Genomic DNA, 18,701 nt, shown 5'->3' on the forward strand with positions numbered 1-18,701 from the left:
TCGGTATCGCAATTTTCCTTACATTCCATAAGTACAAAGAATCAGAGAATCAGGTTGTGAGGGGTAGAAAATACCACATCAGTACCACACAACTTTACTAGTTAAATGCTTAAAAGAACCTGGGAATTGGGCTGGGAGCCATGTACGTCAACTTACTAATGAATGAAGATTGTAGAAAGGGAATTATCTACTGTATAAGCAGCTAAGAAATGGAACCAAGAGCAACTTCCTAAGCCCTGTTTGTTGGCAAATACCAAGTCTAGAAACCCGGTGCTCATTCAAGGAGAAGAAGAGATAAAAATTGAAAGGAACCCCATGGAAAAAATCTTATAACCTTTTAAGGAAAAGCATAACTTTCGAAGTAATTGCCTATAGGAAACAGGAGAAAAAAGTTATTGTTATTTCAAAAAACCATTTGGTATTCTCACATATTGGAATAAGACAATCCTGTATTACATAATTTACTACAGAAAAAAAGAGATAAAACGGGAAATGGAATAAGATGGAATAAAAACATTAGAATTAAGAAACTTGGGTTATCTGGTACTGAAGCCCATTGTTGAGAAGAATATGCAACACAGAGACTGATTATGACCCAGAAAGCCTAAAGAAAAAGTGTGCCAAGCCCCGTCCTTTACAGAAAAAGTCTGCCAATCCCAGCTCTACACTCTTCCTGTTTTTTACTTATAATACTTTCTTTATTGATCTGACATCTCCCAGCTTGAGGGCTCAAATTAATATCCTGAATCCTTTGTTAATGTAAAAAACTGACAAAGCCGTAAATCTTTAAATAAAATTAGTTCAAACTAAAACCACATACATAGATTTTTTATCATACTACAGCTAGTTTAAACTAAGGCATTCCAGTTCCAAGTTCAGCATTCTTTGTGCTATGAGATAACTTAAGGTTTACAGACTTTCCCCTTACCTATCCGTAGTAAGAAGAGCCAGGCTATGAATATCTTTTTTTTCATTTGCATGTTTATGCAGTTCATCAATATAATCCATAAGTTTCTTTTCAGTTTGTTCAGCTTTCCATCTCTTCTCTCTCTCTTGGTCTAGTTCCTCAACAAGTGCCTGAAAGAAAACAATATTGTTATGCGAACTTGGAAAAGTTACCTAACCTCTCACTGCCTCAATTTTCTCATTTATAATGTGGGAATAAGAGCATCTAATTCAAAGGGCTGTGGTGAGAATTAACCAAAAGAATGGAAGTAAAGTATGCAGAACAGTGTCTGGCACAAAATAGCCACTCAATAAATGTTAGCTGCTATTATTATTGTCATAATGATTTTTATTATTTTCTAAATATTAAGGCCTTTATACCTGAGAATAAGGGGACAAAACCAATAGCATGAAAGGTGTGAAATGTTTCAAAAAGTAATCATACTATTGGAAGAATAGTGCACATTACAATCATAAGTATAACCAGTTGTTCACAGTAAAATAAGGGCAAGTTAATAAAAAATATAAAATAAATCAATGTGTGCTAAAGATTCTTAACAACATGTGAATGATTAAGGAAAATATTGAAGAATTTAAAAATTCTTGAATGTCTCTTAATCTGGAATCCATGGGTCCAAAACTGGGTTTCAGGAGAGCCCATGAATACCCTGAAATTATATACAACATTTTATGAGCTTCTCTAAGGAAGTTTCTCTGCAAAAACCCATACATTTCCTTAGATATTTAAAGGAGTCTGAGACTCATAAGTTAGGAACCATTGCTTTAGGAAGAATTTAAAAATTCAGACATGTTTTCTCCTCCAAAGCATACAACAAAATGATTTCACTGAAATCTGATCTTAAATAAATGTGTAATTTCCATTCCTTTAAAAATTACAAAAATAGTAACATTACACAAAATCTGGAAATCAGGAAGGGGAAAATAACCCAACCGCAAACCCCAATAAAATTACACGAAATGTTTTTTTGCTCATAAAAACATGAATAATTTTTCTGGGACTAACTTTGAATTTAAAACTAAGATTATTCATATCCAATTTTTCTTAATCTCTTAAATCATACCCGGTAAGTGGCATTTTCTGAGCTACCGTTGTTTACTTTAATTATTTCAGTCTTCTGCTTTTCTGATTCTTCTAATATATTATTGTTCACTAAAGATGATCTTACGTGTAATTCTTTAAAGAAAGGTTGTTTCATTTTACGATTACAACTGCAAAGAAAAAACCACAAAAAATAACTCAAAGAAATGTATAATACTTATAACTATTTTCCACAACTTAGGTAATGACAATCCAGCATATGGAAAGAGAGCCTTTTATATAAATTTATATGAAAGTGCTGACTAAATCTGAGGCTGCAAGGCTGAAAAGTCAAATCTTTTGACATTAGAATAGTAAAAGAATATGACCATGAGATAGCTTTAAGAAAGAAGCCAGCAATATTAACTTCTGTGTGCCTTATCTGAATTTATAGAACTAAAAGAAGTACCTTATAAAAGCACTGTTGTTTTTACTGTGGTGCTTAATAGTTTGAATAGTTTTGGAATAATATGGGATTTTTGATCTTCGAGGAATTTTTCTATTGCATTCTTTTCTGTTTCCACAGTCACTTTCAGAAGTCACATCTGTGTCTCTTTTTGGTCTGAGATCTTTCTCAGGAACATTATCTATTAAAGAATTAGAAGTCTAGAATAAAAAAACCAAAGTATTTTAAAAGTTCAATTCAGTATAAAAGAACATAATTTGACATTTTCTAAAATGTTATAACTTTTTACAAGATTAAAGATTTATAAACTAGGTATGTTTGGAATTAAAGACAAGATTCAACTTCTGGTATGGACAAGTAAGCTCCTATGAGGTTGATGCTCTCAAGATAACAATTACAAACCGGGGAAAAATACAAAGAAAACAACAACAAACAAACACTACTTGGAATCCTGGAAAGTGAACAAAAGTAGTCTTATTCTAGAGGAGCGTTGACACCTGGAAATATGACCAGAATGGATTGTTTCTGCTTTATGGCTTTTATCCTAAGAAAACAGCACAATCGGCACTACGTAGGGAGTCTTAAAACTCAGGTGGGAAACCCACAAACTTTTGGGTCTGAAGAATCTGAGGATAGTATGGAATAGACTGCAAGAAGCCCAGCAAAGGATTTGGAGGCCTATAGCGCATCTAGATTCTCCACAAAGTAACATTCACATTGTCCAGGACAAAATCCAAAATTACTCACAATAGGGAGAACCAGGAAAATATGACCTATTCTCAAGAGAAATGACAATCAATGGAGACCTGAGAGGACCTAAATGTTCAAATAAGCAGAGAAGAACTTTACAACAGTGATCATAAGTATGCTCAATGATATAAAAAATGCTTATCATGAATGAAAAGGAAATTCAGCAGAGAAGTAAAAATTATTTAAAAAAATGGAAATTTTACAACTGAAAAATACAATGTCTAAAGTAAAAATTGAGTGGCTGGACTAATACAGAATGAGGTGATAAAAGAAAGAATATGTAAACTTGAAGATAGTTCAGTGGACTTATTCAATATGAAGAATACAGAGAAAAAAAGTTGATAAAACGGACAGAGCATCAGGGGATTGTGGGACACATCAAAAGGTCTAAATGGAATTTGAAAAAAGAGAAAAGAGAGAATGGGACAGAGAAATATTTGAAGCAATGATGTCCAAAAATTCCAAAATTGAGTAAAAACATAAATTTACATTGCATAATGATAAAAGAGTCACTTAAATAGGAAGAAAAAGTAGTCATAAATGTGTATGTGCTTAGTAAGAGAGCTTAAAAATATGGCAAGCATATGTTGAGAGAATTAAAGGAAGAAGTAGACAAATCCACAATCATAGTTGAAGAATCTAATATCTCACATGCAACTGATAGAACTAGACAATAAACACCAGTAAAATTAAAACTGTTGCTTATCAAAAGACCCTTAAGGAAATGAATATGCAACCCACAGATTGGGAGAAAATATATTTGACAAAACATTAGTATTCAAGATATAAAATGAATTCCTATAACCCAGTAATAGACTAATCACTCAATAAAAATATGGGCAAAATTTCTGAACACTGCACAAAAGATTCAATAAGTACATGAAAAAGTGCTTAACATCACTGATCATTAGTGAAATGCAAATTAAAGTCACAATGAATACCAGTATACACCCACTAGAATGGCTAAAATAAAATCAATGCTAACACCAAACACTGGTGAGGATATGGAACGACTGGAACAGTCAGTTATACATTGTTGGTGGGAATAAAATGGAACAATCACCTTAGGAAAGCTCTGGCAGTTTCTCATATAACTAAACAAACACCTACCCTATAATCTAGAAATTCTAGTTCTAGCTATTTACTGAAGAGAAATGAAGACCTAAGTTCACAAAAAGACTTGTACTGTAATGTTCATAGCAGTTTTATCCACAAACCTGGAAAGAACCCAGTGGCGTATCAAGAGGGATAATGGAAAAATAAACTGTGGTATACTCATACAACGGAATACCACGCAGCAATAAAAACAAACTACTGATACACATAATAATGGACTGATTTCAAGGTTATTCTGAGTGAAAGAGGCCTTACACAAAAGAGTATATATACTGTATGATTCCACTTATATTAGGTTCTGGAAGGAGTATTAAATAATCTATGGTCAAAAAAAATGAGAAAAGTGATGGTGAGGGTGGGGAGTGCAGGAGAGGAATGCCTGTGAGCAGCAGCATGAGGGAACATTTTAGGACAGTGATGCTTACCTTCATAAAAGTTTGGGTAACAGGCCTACGTACTGTCAATTCAGGGAATACACACATCTCTATTTTACATCAAAAGTAAAAAAAAAAAAGAAAAAGTAAAAGTAAAAAAACTGTAAAAATATACTGAACTATAATGATATGATACGCAGGCTTAAGTATTTAGGGGGAAGTATACTGATACGTGTGATTCACTTTAAAATGTGTCATAAAATAAGATAGTTTGATAAATGAGTAGATGGATAGACACATGATGAAATAAGTATAGTAAAATGTTGATGGTGGAATCTAGTTGGTGGGTATACTGCTAATTCACTAAGAAATTCTCTTAAATTTGCTCGAAGTTTTAAAATGTTCATAATAAAACGGTGCGGGAAAAATGAAAACTTAAAGACAAAACAGCCTTTCACAGAGAGAATTCTCAAAATCAGTGTAACAATTATAAGTCCAGTAATTAAGAACAATAACCATCATTATATTATAGCACATTTTCAGTAACTTTATGACTTCACTTATAATTTAAGTGTATATATCAACTGAAATTCAAATTGTATGTTTACCCTTTATACCAAGTAAGTTAGCAAACAAGACGTCCTTCTCCTAAACATTTTTTATATGCATAGCAACAAATCATCCTTTTTCCCCCAGAGAGCTACACTCCTATTCTTATTTATAAAGTAGGAAGAATTATCACTAACTGCATAAGAAGCATGACAGTGGAAAGAATATCAGATTGGATATCAGGACATTTGGGTTTGAAGTTCAACTCTGCCTCACTAAAATAAACGACTCTTAAATAAACTGAGTTTCTTTTCTATAAAACAAGAACAACGATATATTAATCCCTATCTACTTGATTGAGTTACTGTGAGAATGAAATGAGGATGGCATAAGAGAAGCTGAAAAGTTCACTTCAAATTTAGGTTATTAAGCTTAAATCTAAGTTCTGACATTGAGAAAGAAGAGTGAGCCATTCTAAGATGGAAGATGAAACCTGAAGAGATGAAGAGCCTAGTATCTCAGTAATATATCAATGATGTCAAAGAATGCATCTGCCAGCATTCTTGTCCCAGTTCTACTACAATCTACCTCTGTGGCTCAAATTGAAATCTCTAGGGATTTTTGGCACACAGAATCCTTATAGTCTTATTCACGCACCCACCTAAGGTAGACCTCATGTTTATCAAGCATTGCTAATGTTATAGCTAAGACAATAGTTCAGGATTATTAAAAACCCATTGAACCATAATCATTCCATAAGCATTTTCCACTACCCACTATTTTCAGAAAAAATTTAAATATTAAAATTCAACTACAAATTTCTAGGTCAAACTGACTTTTGACTAATAGCCTTTCAGGCCTATCCCACAGTCTTTCTCCCCCATGTCCAGGTAGGGGATAAAGGAAAAATCCATTGCATTCTGGGAGGTGTAGTGTTTAAGGAAACAACTGTCAGTATAGATCAGAGCAAGAATGCTAGAGAGAAGGTTGGAGACTCAAATAGTAGAAAATTCTAGGAATTACAGATCATCCACATAGTTCAAAGATTTCTAAAAACCAGAGAACCAGTAGCAGGCGTAAAAAAGGATTAGTATTTCAAGAAAGCAGAGGTTATTTGGTAAGGGTCTGTTGCAAACAGGAATTGAAGCAGGAATTATATAAAATAACTTGCCATTTAGCTATAGGTTATAGAAGTGGTTTTGACCATGAAACAACTGAAGAGAAAGTAGAGGTCAAAAGTAGCTCACGTATCCTCTATGTTAATAAGCACTGAATCCAAAGAGTTCTATTTACTTGAAATAAAAGGTGGGTGGGTGGAAATAATGTGAAGTACAGCAGAACAAAGGAATTACACAATGAAGATTTGAAGGAGGACATTAAGGAAAATGAGTGAAAAAAGTATGTTTTTTCTACCGCTACTACAATAGAATCCTATTTTAAAGAAAAAAAAATAAACATACACACCAATGCAATAAATATAGATTGTTTCTGGTGGGTCAGCTTGTATGCAATTTTATTGCACATTTTCTTACTATTTTTTTCTTCAACAAACACATTGCTTAGAAAAGTAGGAAAAATATTTACTTCATTGAGAAGCTGTAAAATTTGGTCATCTAATTTCTGAAGTTTCATCTCATTCTGAAAATCACTTTCATTATTAACTTTCTCTGGCTCAGAAGAAGGACACACAGATATAAAGGATGCCAAACCAGTATCTGCTGGTGTACTTGCAAAGTGATCCAAGGGAGCTACTTCATCGATAGGTGGTGTTACCACTGGCATACTGTCAATGATCTATGACACAGAAACAAACCAAAATCCTTTAAATTTACATTTATTTATTAATTAAAATTTGAAGATATCTTTTATATTAGAAAAAAAAAACTGTACTATACCTCATCTTCACTTATATTTAGGGGAGAGTCAGAAGAAACTAAATTATCCAAAAGACCTTCAAAGCACTGTAGGCGTGATGAGTTTATTTCTGCCATATTTACTGGTTCACCAAATATGTTCTTACAATCTAGGATTCTAAGCTGTGGCAAAGTCTGGAGCATAACTGCTCTGTACCCTTGGAAACAAATCATTCAAAATGAAAACTCAAGCATAGAAAGAAAGGTTAATTATTTCTAGAACGAAGTAAATTTATCAGCTACCAGATATATCACCTGAATGATAAAATTAGTCCTGGAATGCAACTAATAAACGTGTAATAAAAAACTACTTAGTTCTTCTCCAGTACATAATCATTAAATACAAAACAAACAAAACACTACCCCTCCCCAATCCCTCCCAAACAACCCTCCTGATGAAAGTCAGAAAGTTAAAATATCATCATTTCTGGATCTATCTTTCATAAAATTGCTGTAAAGCTATAAATGCATGAAACCAGTGGCAATTTATTCCAGACAGAAAGCCAAACATATCTCTTGTTTATTTGTAATATGATTAGTATAGATGTAAATCAGGATGATGAGAATAACAATCAGAGAAGCAAGAATTTTGCTAGTGAGGCCTAAGCATTAACAAACTTAAACATTCCTGCTTTCTCCTCTTAAATTCCATATAACTAGGATTAAAACAATCAATCAAGTATTTAAGAATATGTTTATTTTCCCTAATTACATATGAGAAGTCTGGCAAATTAACATTAATTTGGTGTTTAGGCTAATAGAAACACTTCAATTTTGATAAATTTTAAAACCAAGTAAAATAAAGTGGTTGGAAGAACTACAAAAGAAAGAAGTCTGGCAAATTCATGTTAGAAATTTTGAGGAAAGAAAAGTAATTTCAGTAATAATTCTGGGGGGAGGGCAACTGTGTTCAGAGAAATACCTCATCTAGGAAAGAAAATGAAAAACAAAGGTTCAGACTATAGGAACTAGAAGTTCTTGAGACGAGATTATTAGGAAAAAAAATCCAACTTGTGGGTCAGTAAATTAAAGTTGTCTTAGGAATAAGGTTTTTTTTCCAAGAAAAGGGCTTCCCCCCAAAATGGAAATCTGCTCTGATTTTTAGGGAGACTCTATCATTATATGGGCTTAGGAAAATAGTGGATCTCAAATCTAATACACTCTTCTGCAAAGTAAAATTATCAAAATAGGTTTCCATTCTGGCAAAAGCCTTCTCATAGCTGCATATTAATGAGAACACAGCCTCTGCAGCCAACTTCTACCCAAACACATCTTTAGAATGTATATTCATATTCTACGTTTGTATCTTATTGTTGGGTTAAGCAATTTGAGATAAGTGAGTTCTAGAAATGGCAGTCTGGTCTGCTTTATCTTTGCCAACCTCAATGATTTTGAATTAGGTCAAATGGCATTTCAGCAGCATCGTCTATATATCTTGTATCTTAATAAGTTTAAGCTCATATTAAGTTTAAGCTTTCTTCTTAAAAAAGTCATTTACTTGTTAATAATTTAACACATTCACATGGTATAAAATTCAAAAGGTACTCAGTAAAAAGTTTTCCTAACATTTCCTGATTCCCAGATGCCCTTTTCTCATTTCCTCATCCCTACCTACCTAATACTGAAGTTAGCTACTATTATCAGTTTTTTGTGTATCCTTCTAGATATTTTATATATACATACTCAGCAAACACACACACACACACACACACAGACACACACACGTGTTATCCTTTGCATACAAATGGGAGCGTACTATACCCAATGTTTCGCAACTTGCTTTTCTTTCTCTTAACAGTAGTATATCTTGGAGATAACTGCTTATCAGTAGCTAAAGAGATTCTATATTCTTTTTTATGGCTGCTTAGTATTATACCATAAGAATATATCATAAGCACAATTTAATTTTGAGGCATTCACTTATCAAATATAAAACTGTCTAAAGAGAATTACTTATCTCTTCAGCTTGTATTCCTCTTTTAACAGCAATTTAGTTTGTCTTAATAAAATAATTTATTTGCAATTATACTTTTCCAAATACATAATAAAAAGTTGCAAAGCTTAAGACAAATTCAAGGAGGTCATAAATACAAGTTGCAGGAAATAAAAGAGCTCTGAAAATCAACTGTTACAAAAAGTATTAAATTAATCGATCATACCTGGTAAATGACAGACAGGATTATCTTCTCCATTTTTCTCCAAAATAAGATTAGTCAAGAAGTGCAATCCTACTGTACACTGAAGTAGGTGATGGATACTATCTATACAATTACTATGTAGGTCAATATATCTAAGTTTATGTTTAATTCCATGAAGGGGCATCAAACCTGCAACAGGAAAAAAATTTTTTTGATGTCACAACAGTAATTTTTCTAACAGCTAACTAAAAATAATTTTTACATAAGTTGTATTTCAAGAGGCAAAGGAGTAGCATTAATAAGACCCTTCTGTAAACAGCTATATCTAATGAACAGGGTATCAGCAAAGTCAATTGTTGTTTTGAAGAAACAAAGGTTTGGCATCGCTTTGAGGCCTTAGCCCAGGGGTACCTGGGCTCTGTTTAAACAAAACAAATGAGCCTCCCCAGGCCCATGTACTTTTTTTTTTTTTTTTTTAAACATCTTTATTGGAGTATAATTGCTTTACAATGGTGCATTAGTTTCTGCTTTATAACAAAGTGAATCAGTTATGCATATACATATGTTCCCATATCTCTTCCCTCTTGCATCTCCCTCCCTCCCACCCTCCCTATCCCACCCCTCTAGGTGGTCACAAAGCACCGAGCTGATCTCCCTGTGCTATGCGGTTGCTTCCCACTAGCTATCTATTTTACGGGCCCATGTACTTTTATGAGAATAAGAATAAAGCAATGGCTTTAGGCTCTCAATGAACACATTATTTTAAATTAGGAGACATAAGCTAACACTCCAATTTCATTGGTTTGAGCATAAAATAAATATAAATAGCACCCATTTGATTTAGCTCCCTGGTAACACTTCTTGCATGAGATTATCTAGAGCACGGTAATGTTAGAGACTAGGTTTGTAGCAGAGGCTACTGGTTCCTGGCACATCTCCCTGGCCAGCCTGACTTCAGCTGCAGCTGTGGTGGACAGGGGCCATGCCTCAGAATTTTCTTCAAAATGGAGCTTGTTGAGCAAGACTTTAGCTCAGAAGTGTGAAGGAGTTAACACCTCCAGGAACCCCTCAACAAAAGGAGAATCATCCATGGCTGAATGCCCTAGCCCTCCTTCTTTTGGAAGGGCCATTCTGAGATACACTCTACACTGTTCAGATGAAGGTCTTATTTTTCAATTTTGCCTAGTTTAGTACTCTCCATGTATAAATTCAGCTTTACTCACCTTTTTTTTTTTTTTTTCCCCCTTCAATTTCTTCAACCTGACTGGAATACTCTTCTCTCCTCAATGATCTTTATCATATCTGGCTAACTTCTACTCATCTGTTTTACAGGGTTGCCTCTTTTATTTTCTTCATAGTCCTCATCACTAACTTCTGTTCATCTGTCACACCCTCAGAAAAGTCTCTGACCACTCACTACAGGATCAGATTTCCTGTCAAGCATTCTTATGAGTACTCAGCATTTCTTCTTCTTTTTTTTTTTTTTTAATTTATTTATTTTATTTATTTATTAGTTTTGGCTGTGTTGGGTCTTCGTTGCTGCACACGGTCTTTCTCTAGTTGCGGCGAGCGGGGGCTGCTCTTCGTTGTGGTGCGCGGGCTTCTCATTGCGGTGGCTTCTTTTGTTGCAGAGCACGGGCTCTAGGCGCGCGGGCTTCAGTAGTTGGGGCTCGCGGGCTCTAGAGCGCAGGCTCAGTAGTTGTGGCGCACTGGCTTAGTTGCTCCGCGGCATGTGGGATCCTCCCCGACCAGGGCTCGAACCCGTGTCCCCTGCACTGGCAGGCGGATTCTTAACCACTGCGCCGCCAGGGAAGTCCCAGCATTTCTTCTTAATTTACCATCACATTTCTAAGTTCCTGTTCCATGTTACTGGTTCTTTCTCTTATGTTGCAGCTTCATGTCCCTTTTATGTTTTGATTTTAAAGTGCCCCAGGGCGCATTCCTGGTCGCGCCCTTCTCTATTCATACACTCTCCAGAATCTCCTATAGTGTCACGGCAACAAACAGCACTGATGTGCCAAACCTGCAACACCACCCCTGATGCCCTACCCCAAACCCGCAGGTCACACACACACACACACACACACATCTAATAGGGCTCTCGAATTTAAGATAGGATCCTTCATTCTTACCCCTTCACCTCTAAACCTGTTCCTCCTCCAGTCTTCCCCATGTCAGGAAATAGTACCATCATCCACCCGTTACTACAAAGAAAACTCTTAATTATCTTTGATTCCTTTTCCCTTCATCTCCTCATCTCAATCCATCAGCAAGTTCTATGAACTCCACATGCAAAACATAATGTATGTACTCCTCTACATTGTTTCCATCCTAGTCCAAGTCTCCATCATCTCTCATCCAGACCACTGGAATAGCTTCTTGTCACCTGACTTTCACCCCTGTCCTACTGAAGTCCATTCTTCACCCACTCAGCAGCCAAAGTGATCCTTTAAACAGATGTATTGAGTCACTTACTTGTTTAAAGCCTTCCAATGGTTTCCTATTGTACTTAGAATAATATGCAAACTTTTTACCCTGCTTATGAAGCTGTACGTGATCTGACTTTTGCCTGTTTTGTTATCTTTTCTTAGCACATTAATCCCTCATTTGCTATGCTCTAGCCACAGCAGCCTTCTTTCTGCCTTTATCATGGCAAGCTTGATCACGCCCTAGTGTTTTTGCATGTTCTTAATCGTATGAATTGTCATTATTTACTTACTGAAGTGTTTCTGAACATATAAAATATTATCATTCTAAGAATTATCTATTAGAACTTAATAGGTTTGCAGAAAATATATACAGTAGAGTTTGATGTGCTTTAACAAACATATACGGTTACGTAACCCCTACAATGGAGATACAGAACATTTTCATCACCCAAATCACTGTGTCCCTATGTAAATCAATCTTCTCTCCTCATCTTCAACCCCTGGTTAACTAGTGATCTCATTTCTGCCCCTGTATCTTTGGCTTTGTCAGTATATCGTATACATGGAATCATACAGTGTAATCTTTTGTGTCTGGCTCCTTTCACTTAGCATAATTCTTTTTAGATTTATCTATGTTGCTGCATATATCAATAGTTCATTCCTTTTTATTGCCAAGTAGTATTCCATCCTGTGGATGTATCACAATTTGTTTATCCATTTACCAGGTAATACACAAATGGGTGGTTTCTAGTTTTTGGAGATTATGAATAATCATATAAACATGATTATATTAAAAAGTGATATAATCATATTAACATTCATGTACAGGTCTTTGATTAGACATGTTTTCATTTTTCTTAGGTAAACAACTAGAAGTAGAAATGCATGATTATATGCTAAGTATTTGTTTAACATTATAAGAAACCTTCAAACTGTTTTCCAAAGTAGCTTTACCATTTTGAATTCTACCAGTGATGTATGCAAGTTCTAGTTGCTCCACAATCTCACCAGCGGTTTGTATTTTAAGTTTTTAAAAGTATATCTATTCTAGTAGGTATGAAGTGGATCTCATTATGATTTTAATTTGCATTTCCTTAATTACTAAGGATGCTAAACATTTTTTTTATCATGGGCTTGTTTGCAACTTGGATATCCTCTTGGAGAAGGGTCTGCTCAAATCTTTTGCTTATTTTTTTGGGGGGGTTTGACATGATCTCATTTATTTGTTTTACTTCCCCACTACAATATAAGCCTTGTGATAAGAACTTTATATATTTGTTGTTGTTATTTTTTCATCACTAAAGAAGTAAATGAATGAACTATATTATCCAAAATTCACATCTTTCAGTTAAGGAAATTGCATCCAAAGAACAATATACTTTGCTCAGCATCACACAGCAGAGACAGAGCTACAGTTAATACTCAATTCTAATACTTTCACATTTGGGGGGAAAAAGGTTTTTAAAAATTAAAATACCGTTGCTACTTTGGTTAAGGGTAGGGACTAGGTCATTGTATTTTATTTTTTTGTGTACTAAATACCTGGCGTAGGGTCATATTTTTCTAGGAGGGGAGAAAAACAAACAAATGAATAAGACTGTTTCAAATATTGATAAGGATTATGAAGATAATTAGAGAAATTCTGCTAGTTCTGACAGATAATTTTAAAAATTATCATAAAACTCCGTTCATTTTATCGTGTATCACTTTAATCAATTAAAAGATTAACAATTTTTAACCTTCTTATATATGGTAAAGTCAAAAAGAAAATAAAAAAAAAATCCTGGGACTTCTCTGGTGGTCCAGTGGTAAAGAGTCCACCTTCCAATGCAGGGGATGCGGGTTCGATCCCTGGTCAGGGAACTAAGATCTCACACACTGCGGGGCAACTAAGCTCGTGTGCCACAACTACTGAGCTCGCGCGCCTCAACTAGAGAGCCCGCATGTCGCAAACTGCAGAGCCCATGCGCTCTGGAACCTGTGTGCCACAACTATGGAGCCCACGTGCCACAGCTAGAGAAGAAAAACCTGCACGCCACAGCTAGAGAGAAGCCCACACACCACAACAAAAGATCCCGCATGCCTCAACTAAGACCTGACACAGCCAAAAAAATAAATTAAATAAATAAATAATAATAAATCTTTAAAAGAAAAAAAACCTTGATTGTTAATTTGCTATAGCCTTTGGAATGCTATATACCTACACTGTCCAATACGGTAGCACTAGCCACATGTGGCTTTTTAAATTTAAATAAAAATTTAATTAAAATTAAATAAAATTACACATTCAGTTCCTCAGTGTACTAGCCACATTTCAAGGGCTCAAAGGCCATATCTGTCTACTGACTGCCGTACCAGATAGCACAGATACAGAATATTTTCATCACTGTAAAAAGTTCTGCTGGAACTATTCCTCTCTACATAATAGTATATTAATTATCTAAGATTAAAACATTATTCTCCCAAAGTAGGTTCTTTCTAACCAAGTTTTTTCTGTTACTGATTACTCCGGTTTTTATTTCTAGTTTTTTATCCAGCTGTAGCTTTAGCACCACCAAAAAACAAATATGACTGAGAAACACCCTCTGGATAAGATTTTTGGTCAAAAATTGGATTATTCAGTTCTTCAATATGCATAGCTCAGTCTAACTCATTATACGTGGCAAATACTCAGCATTATAGAAAGCATAAGCATATCTACTTACCACTAAGATCATTTATGTGGTTATAAGATAAATTCAGTCTAGTCAGATTAGTTAGTGCTTCAAGTCCTAAAATAAAATAGAGCCATTATAAGATTCAAATAATCAATTAATTAGTTATATAGTATTACAATACTATTTCAGACTGCTCTGAAGCAAATCTACAGTCTGATAACAGTGAAATCAATTCTGTTGGTATTTTACAAAATAATTTTTTAAAAATTGATAACTTTTCCAGAAGAAAACTTTTTATATAGAGTTTTAGGGTCAGTTTTGAAAAGTTTATGATAATACTTATCCCATTCTTTTGGGAAGATGAAAAATGGACTTAAATCAGCTCCCCTACACAAAGTATTAGATGAAAATCACTTACAAACCTTCTATTCTTGTGATCAAATTGCAGGACAAGTTTAAAGTACGTAGTTTTGTCAGTGTGTTTAGCCCTTCAATTTGACTTATTTGATTAGATGACAGATCTAAATGTTGTAAATTCCAAATGTGATCAATGGCTTTGATCTTCGTGATGTTATTGCAATGAAGATTGATGGCATGAAGGGCTGAATCTAAGGATAACTCTGATATGCTACAAAGGAAAATATATATTATCAAAAACAAGTAAAAAATGGATTTAAAATTCATGACCAAATAACTAAAATTAACCAAACAGCATGTAGATAGTAAGTATGTGCTCTATTCATTCTATAATAAAATTCTTCCTACTTGTGGTAGCCTTGAAATGTCTCATAAGGTACAGTGCTTCTTACAACTAACCAGTATTTTGGACCATAATCAAGAGAGGCAAGGGATACCGGGCATTTCTAGCTTTTATATGCAAACAAAGTCATCAGCACTGAGTGAAAGCAGTTATTTGTAAAGTCAGTTCCTGGAATCATAACACCCCAAGATCAAATCTGCACTCTACCACTTTTGCTGTGTTACTTGAGTAAATGAATTAACCTCTCTAAACCTGTTTCCTCTGCCCATTTAATCCTCAGAACAACTCCAAGCAGTAGGTATCAAAGGATGCCACGGTTTACAGAAATTAAATAACTTGTCCAAATTCTTGTAGCTATTACCAAATGGAGCCAGTATAAATACAGACCTGGCACTAGAGTTTACAATCTTACTCTCTTCACTGTCTGCTATGTCTGTTTAACCCAGAATGTAGTTGATTTCAAAATAAACCACTAGTTATTGCTATTCGTAGTGCAACAGTCCCTGTCCTCCCTTGCTGAAATTTGGAAAGCATCTCCTCTAAATGGAACTCATCTCTTCATGCTGTCAATTACTGCTGTTTTTAACTGGAACCTCTTCTGAAGATAGGAGTTCCAGGGATATAAACTACAGTGCACATAATTCAGAGATGCTTGAACTGGGACACACAATGTCATTGGCATCTGTTCTATGTTCTATAGCAGCTATAGTAAAGCTGTAGGAAATCTAGTAGCAGGAAAATGAGAAGTTTAGCAGTCAGGGAGTAAAGGGAAAACAAGGAATTCAAGTTTGCTTCCAAATTTGCATTAAGAATCTCAAATTTAAAATTAAAACACGAAAAGTATGAATATGTCATAAGGTCATTCAACTTATCGTTTAGTCTTCAGACTGAAGCACATAAGAACCCCTGGCAGAAAATGATAAAGCATTTCTAAATTTCAAACTAGCAATCTCTAAGTGTGACTGTTTTAAATATTTTCCAATTATCTTGCTTCTGTCATTTACTGAGCTATTATTTAGTGCCAGACCTTATGCTATTAACACATGCTCTTAATGACAGCCATCTATTTTCTGAAGCATTTCGGTTTCTGGAAATTAGTATTGTGCATATAATATAGTATAGTCGAAAAAGCAGACAGTGAAATTAGATAGAAATGGTTTTGAATTCAAACTTAATCCAGCTGCATGATGTTGGGAAAATTATAAAGATCCTCTGAATCTCAGATCTGTCCCTCGTAAAATTATTACCTTGCAGAATTGTTGTGAGGATTTGTGATAATATATGTAACATGGATACACAAATGGCATTCAGTAAATGGCAGCTATTATTAAGTATAAATATTCTTTTGAAAAACACCTTCCTGGGGCTTTCTGGCAAATTTTAGATCAGGATCCAGAACAAGTTGCTTTAATTATCAGCAAGGTGCACAGAGAGGGCAGGCAACAAAGGAACAGTGTGTGGAAAGGCACAGAGACGCCTACTATGGAACTGCCCGCATGTAGCTTAGTGGGGCTAAACACAGGGTGTAACCGGAGAAAGGTTAAGAGGTAAGACTGAAAAGGCAGAGAGGGACCAATCAGCAACGCAGAACCAAGAGCCTAGTATCGTGAACAAATTTGGACTGCATGAAAGAGGAAAGCGGTGAACTAAATATGTTATGTTTAGTATTTTCAAGAAGTATAACAGTATATGTATCACAGGGCTCTGCAAAGTAGAAATTAGACCAGGAGCTAAGAGAATCAAGGCAAAACCAATGAAGAGCAGCAAACTCTTGCTTTACGGTTGCCAGAGATACTACTTTGCCACTTTCTGTCATAGAGAAAGAGCAAAGGAGAGAGGACAGAACCCGCGAAGACCAACAACTACAGGGCAAGCAAAGAAATAATTGCCAGTAAAGAAAGGAGAACCAGCGAAGAAGGGAGGATGGTCAAACGCCGGCAGGGAACCAGGACGTGGGGCAGTTTCCAGGGTGCTCATTAGTCCCTGGAGGAAAGGAAAGGGGGCTCGCTGGATTTGGATCTGGCACTTCAGCAGCGCAGTTGTGGCGGAGAACGGCGGGCGACAGCCAGACGCCTTTGTGTGCGGTCTCGGTAAAGCTGCCCCGCGCCTCCGTTCCACCGACGCCGCCCGCTGCCCACGGCCCCTGCCGTGCGGTCTCCGGTAAAGCTGCCCTTTACCTCCGCAGGCCTTTGTCCATGAAGCACAGATCCCCGCAGCTGCTCTCGCCGTCCTCATTCTCGACTTCCGCCTTCACCGGCGCCTCCATGGCACCGGCGACGCGGATCTGGGTCTTAACCCGCGCACAGCGCTGGGTCGGAAAAGCCGGAATACGCCTCCCGGGTGCGCGGAAGTCCGGCCCTAGGGGGCGGCCGAGGACCCTCCCTCCAACCGACAGCCGGCACTTTCCCGCCCTGACGGTGTCGCAAAGCCAGAAGCCTGAGCTTCCCCAACGAGGGCTTCCCTCCCTTTTACGGTATCTACGGCGCGACTCCCGAGCCTTGCCGTAAAGCGAAACATTTTGCCTGGCCTTTGGTGGTTGGGGAAAGAATGAGTATTCCCTTTGTGGCTCTTCTGTATGATTTTTGCATTGTAAGCGACTGACTTCTGAAGGCGATTTCACAGCAGTTTGTTTTTACAGACCTATAGTCTTACACACCTATAGGTTGTTCCCCCAGGTTATTGCGTCTACTGGATGCCTTACTTGTGCCAGGCACCTCCCTATGCAGTGAGGAATAAGATGAAGCCCATTCTTGTTCCTGGAAGCATTCATAGTTCAGTGGAGGAAAGAGACTTGCTGTGCAGCAGGGCCAGTGCTAGGAATAGCACAGAAGCATTTAAGCCAACTGTATATTCCTGTGGGTAGTGGGAATGTTTTATAAAAGGAAGTCATTAGTAGATGACTGATCAGAGTCTTGCTAGCTCACAGTGTGTTCTGGACAGAATGGCATTCCAGGTAGGAAAACAATACCCAAATAAGGTCCAAGAACCCTCCTGGTTACATTGCTTTCTGAGTCAAGGGAATTTTTTTTTTTTTTTTTTAAATCTGGTTACTCTTTTTTTTTTTTTTTAATTAATTAATTAATTAATTTATCGCTGTGTTGGGTCTTCGTTTCTGTGCGAGGGCTTTCTCTAGTTGCGGCAAGTGGGGGCCACTCTTCATCACGGTGCGCGGGCCTCTCATTATCGCAGCCTCTCTTGTTGCAGAGCACAGGCTCCAGATGCGCAGGCTCGGTAATTGTGGCTCACGGGCCTAGTTGCTCCGCGGCATGTGGGATCCTCCCAGACCAGGGCTCGAACCCGTGTCTCCTGCACCGGCAGGCAGACTCTCAACCACTGCGCCACCAGGGAAGCCCAAGGGAATATTTTTAAATGGAGACAAAATGTTTATCTCAACCCTGGACCAGTCAGTATCCTAAACTAAAATCTTCCGTGGTTCCCCATTGGTGACGGAAGAAATTTTCACATACTGAGGCATGGGGAAGTCATTCTGGCTTATAGATGATTTGGCTTTATGCTAACTGGAACAGCCTACCTTATGTCAAACATGCATTGTACATCTGCTTTA

At 36.5% G+C, this 18,701-nt stretch overlaps 1 protein-coding gene across 2 annotated transcripts in view; it reads right to left on the reverse strand.

The window, feature by feature from the left end:
* The window catches only part of LRRCC1 (leucine rich repeat and coiled-coil centrosomal protein 1), a 35,760-nt gene extending 18,229 nt beyond the window's left edge, over nt 1-17,531 (reverse strand). Inside the window, exons 1-9 of one of the 2 annotated variants that reach the window (XM_007180146.2) lie at nt 17,314-17,531; nt 14,799-15,004; nt 14,425-14,490; nt 9,312-9,479; nt 7,135-7,310; nt 6,824-7,033; nt 2,454-2,650; nt 2,028-2,175; nt 929-1,077 (exon numbers count right to left, since the gene is read on the reverse strand). In XM_007180146.2, the coding sequence (XP_007180208.1) occupies nt 929-1,077; nt 2,028-2,175; nt 2,454-2,650; nt 6,824-7,033; nt 7,135-7,310; nt 9,312-9,479; nt 14,425-14,490; nt 14,799-15,004; nt 17,314-17,402 (1,409 nt within the window). In that variant the 5' untranslated portion in view covers nt 17,403-17,531. The remainder of the gene's footprint in view (nt 1-928; nt 1,078-2,027; nt 2,176-2,453; nt 2,651-6,823; nt 7,034-7,134; nt 7,311-9,311; nt 9,480-14,424; nt 14,491-14,798; nt 15,005-17,313) is intronic. The other variant, XM_007180147.2, reaches the window with a different exon arrangement.
* Nucleotides 17,532-18,701: the final 1,170 nt, after the last annotated feature.

This window comes from Balaenoptera acutorostrata, chromosome 17 (genome assembly GCF_949987535.1).
Source record: "Balaenoptera acutorostrata chromosome 17, mBalAcu1.1, whole genome shotgun sequence".
NCBI classification, from domain to species: Eukaryota; Metazoa; Chordata; class Mammalia; order Artiodactyla; family Balaenopteridae; genus Balaenoptera; species Balaenoptera acutorostrata.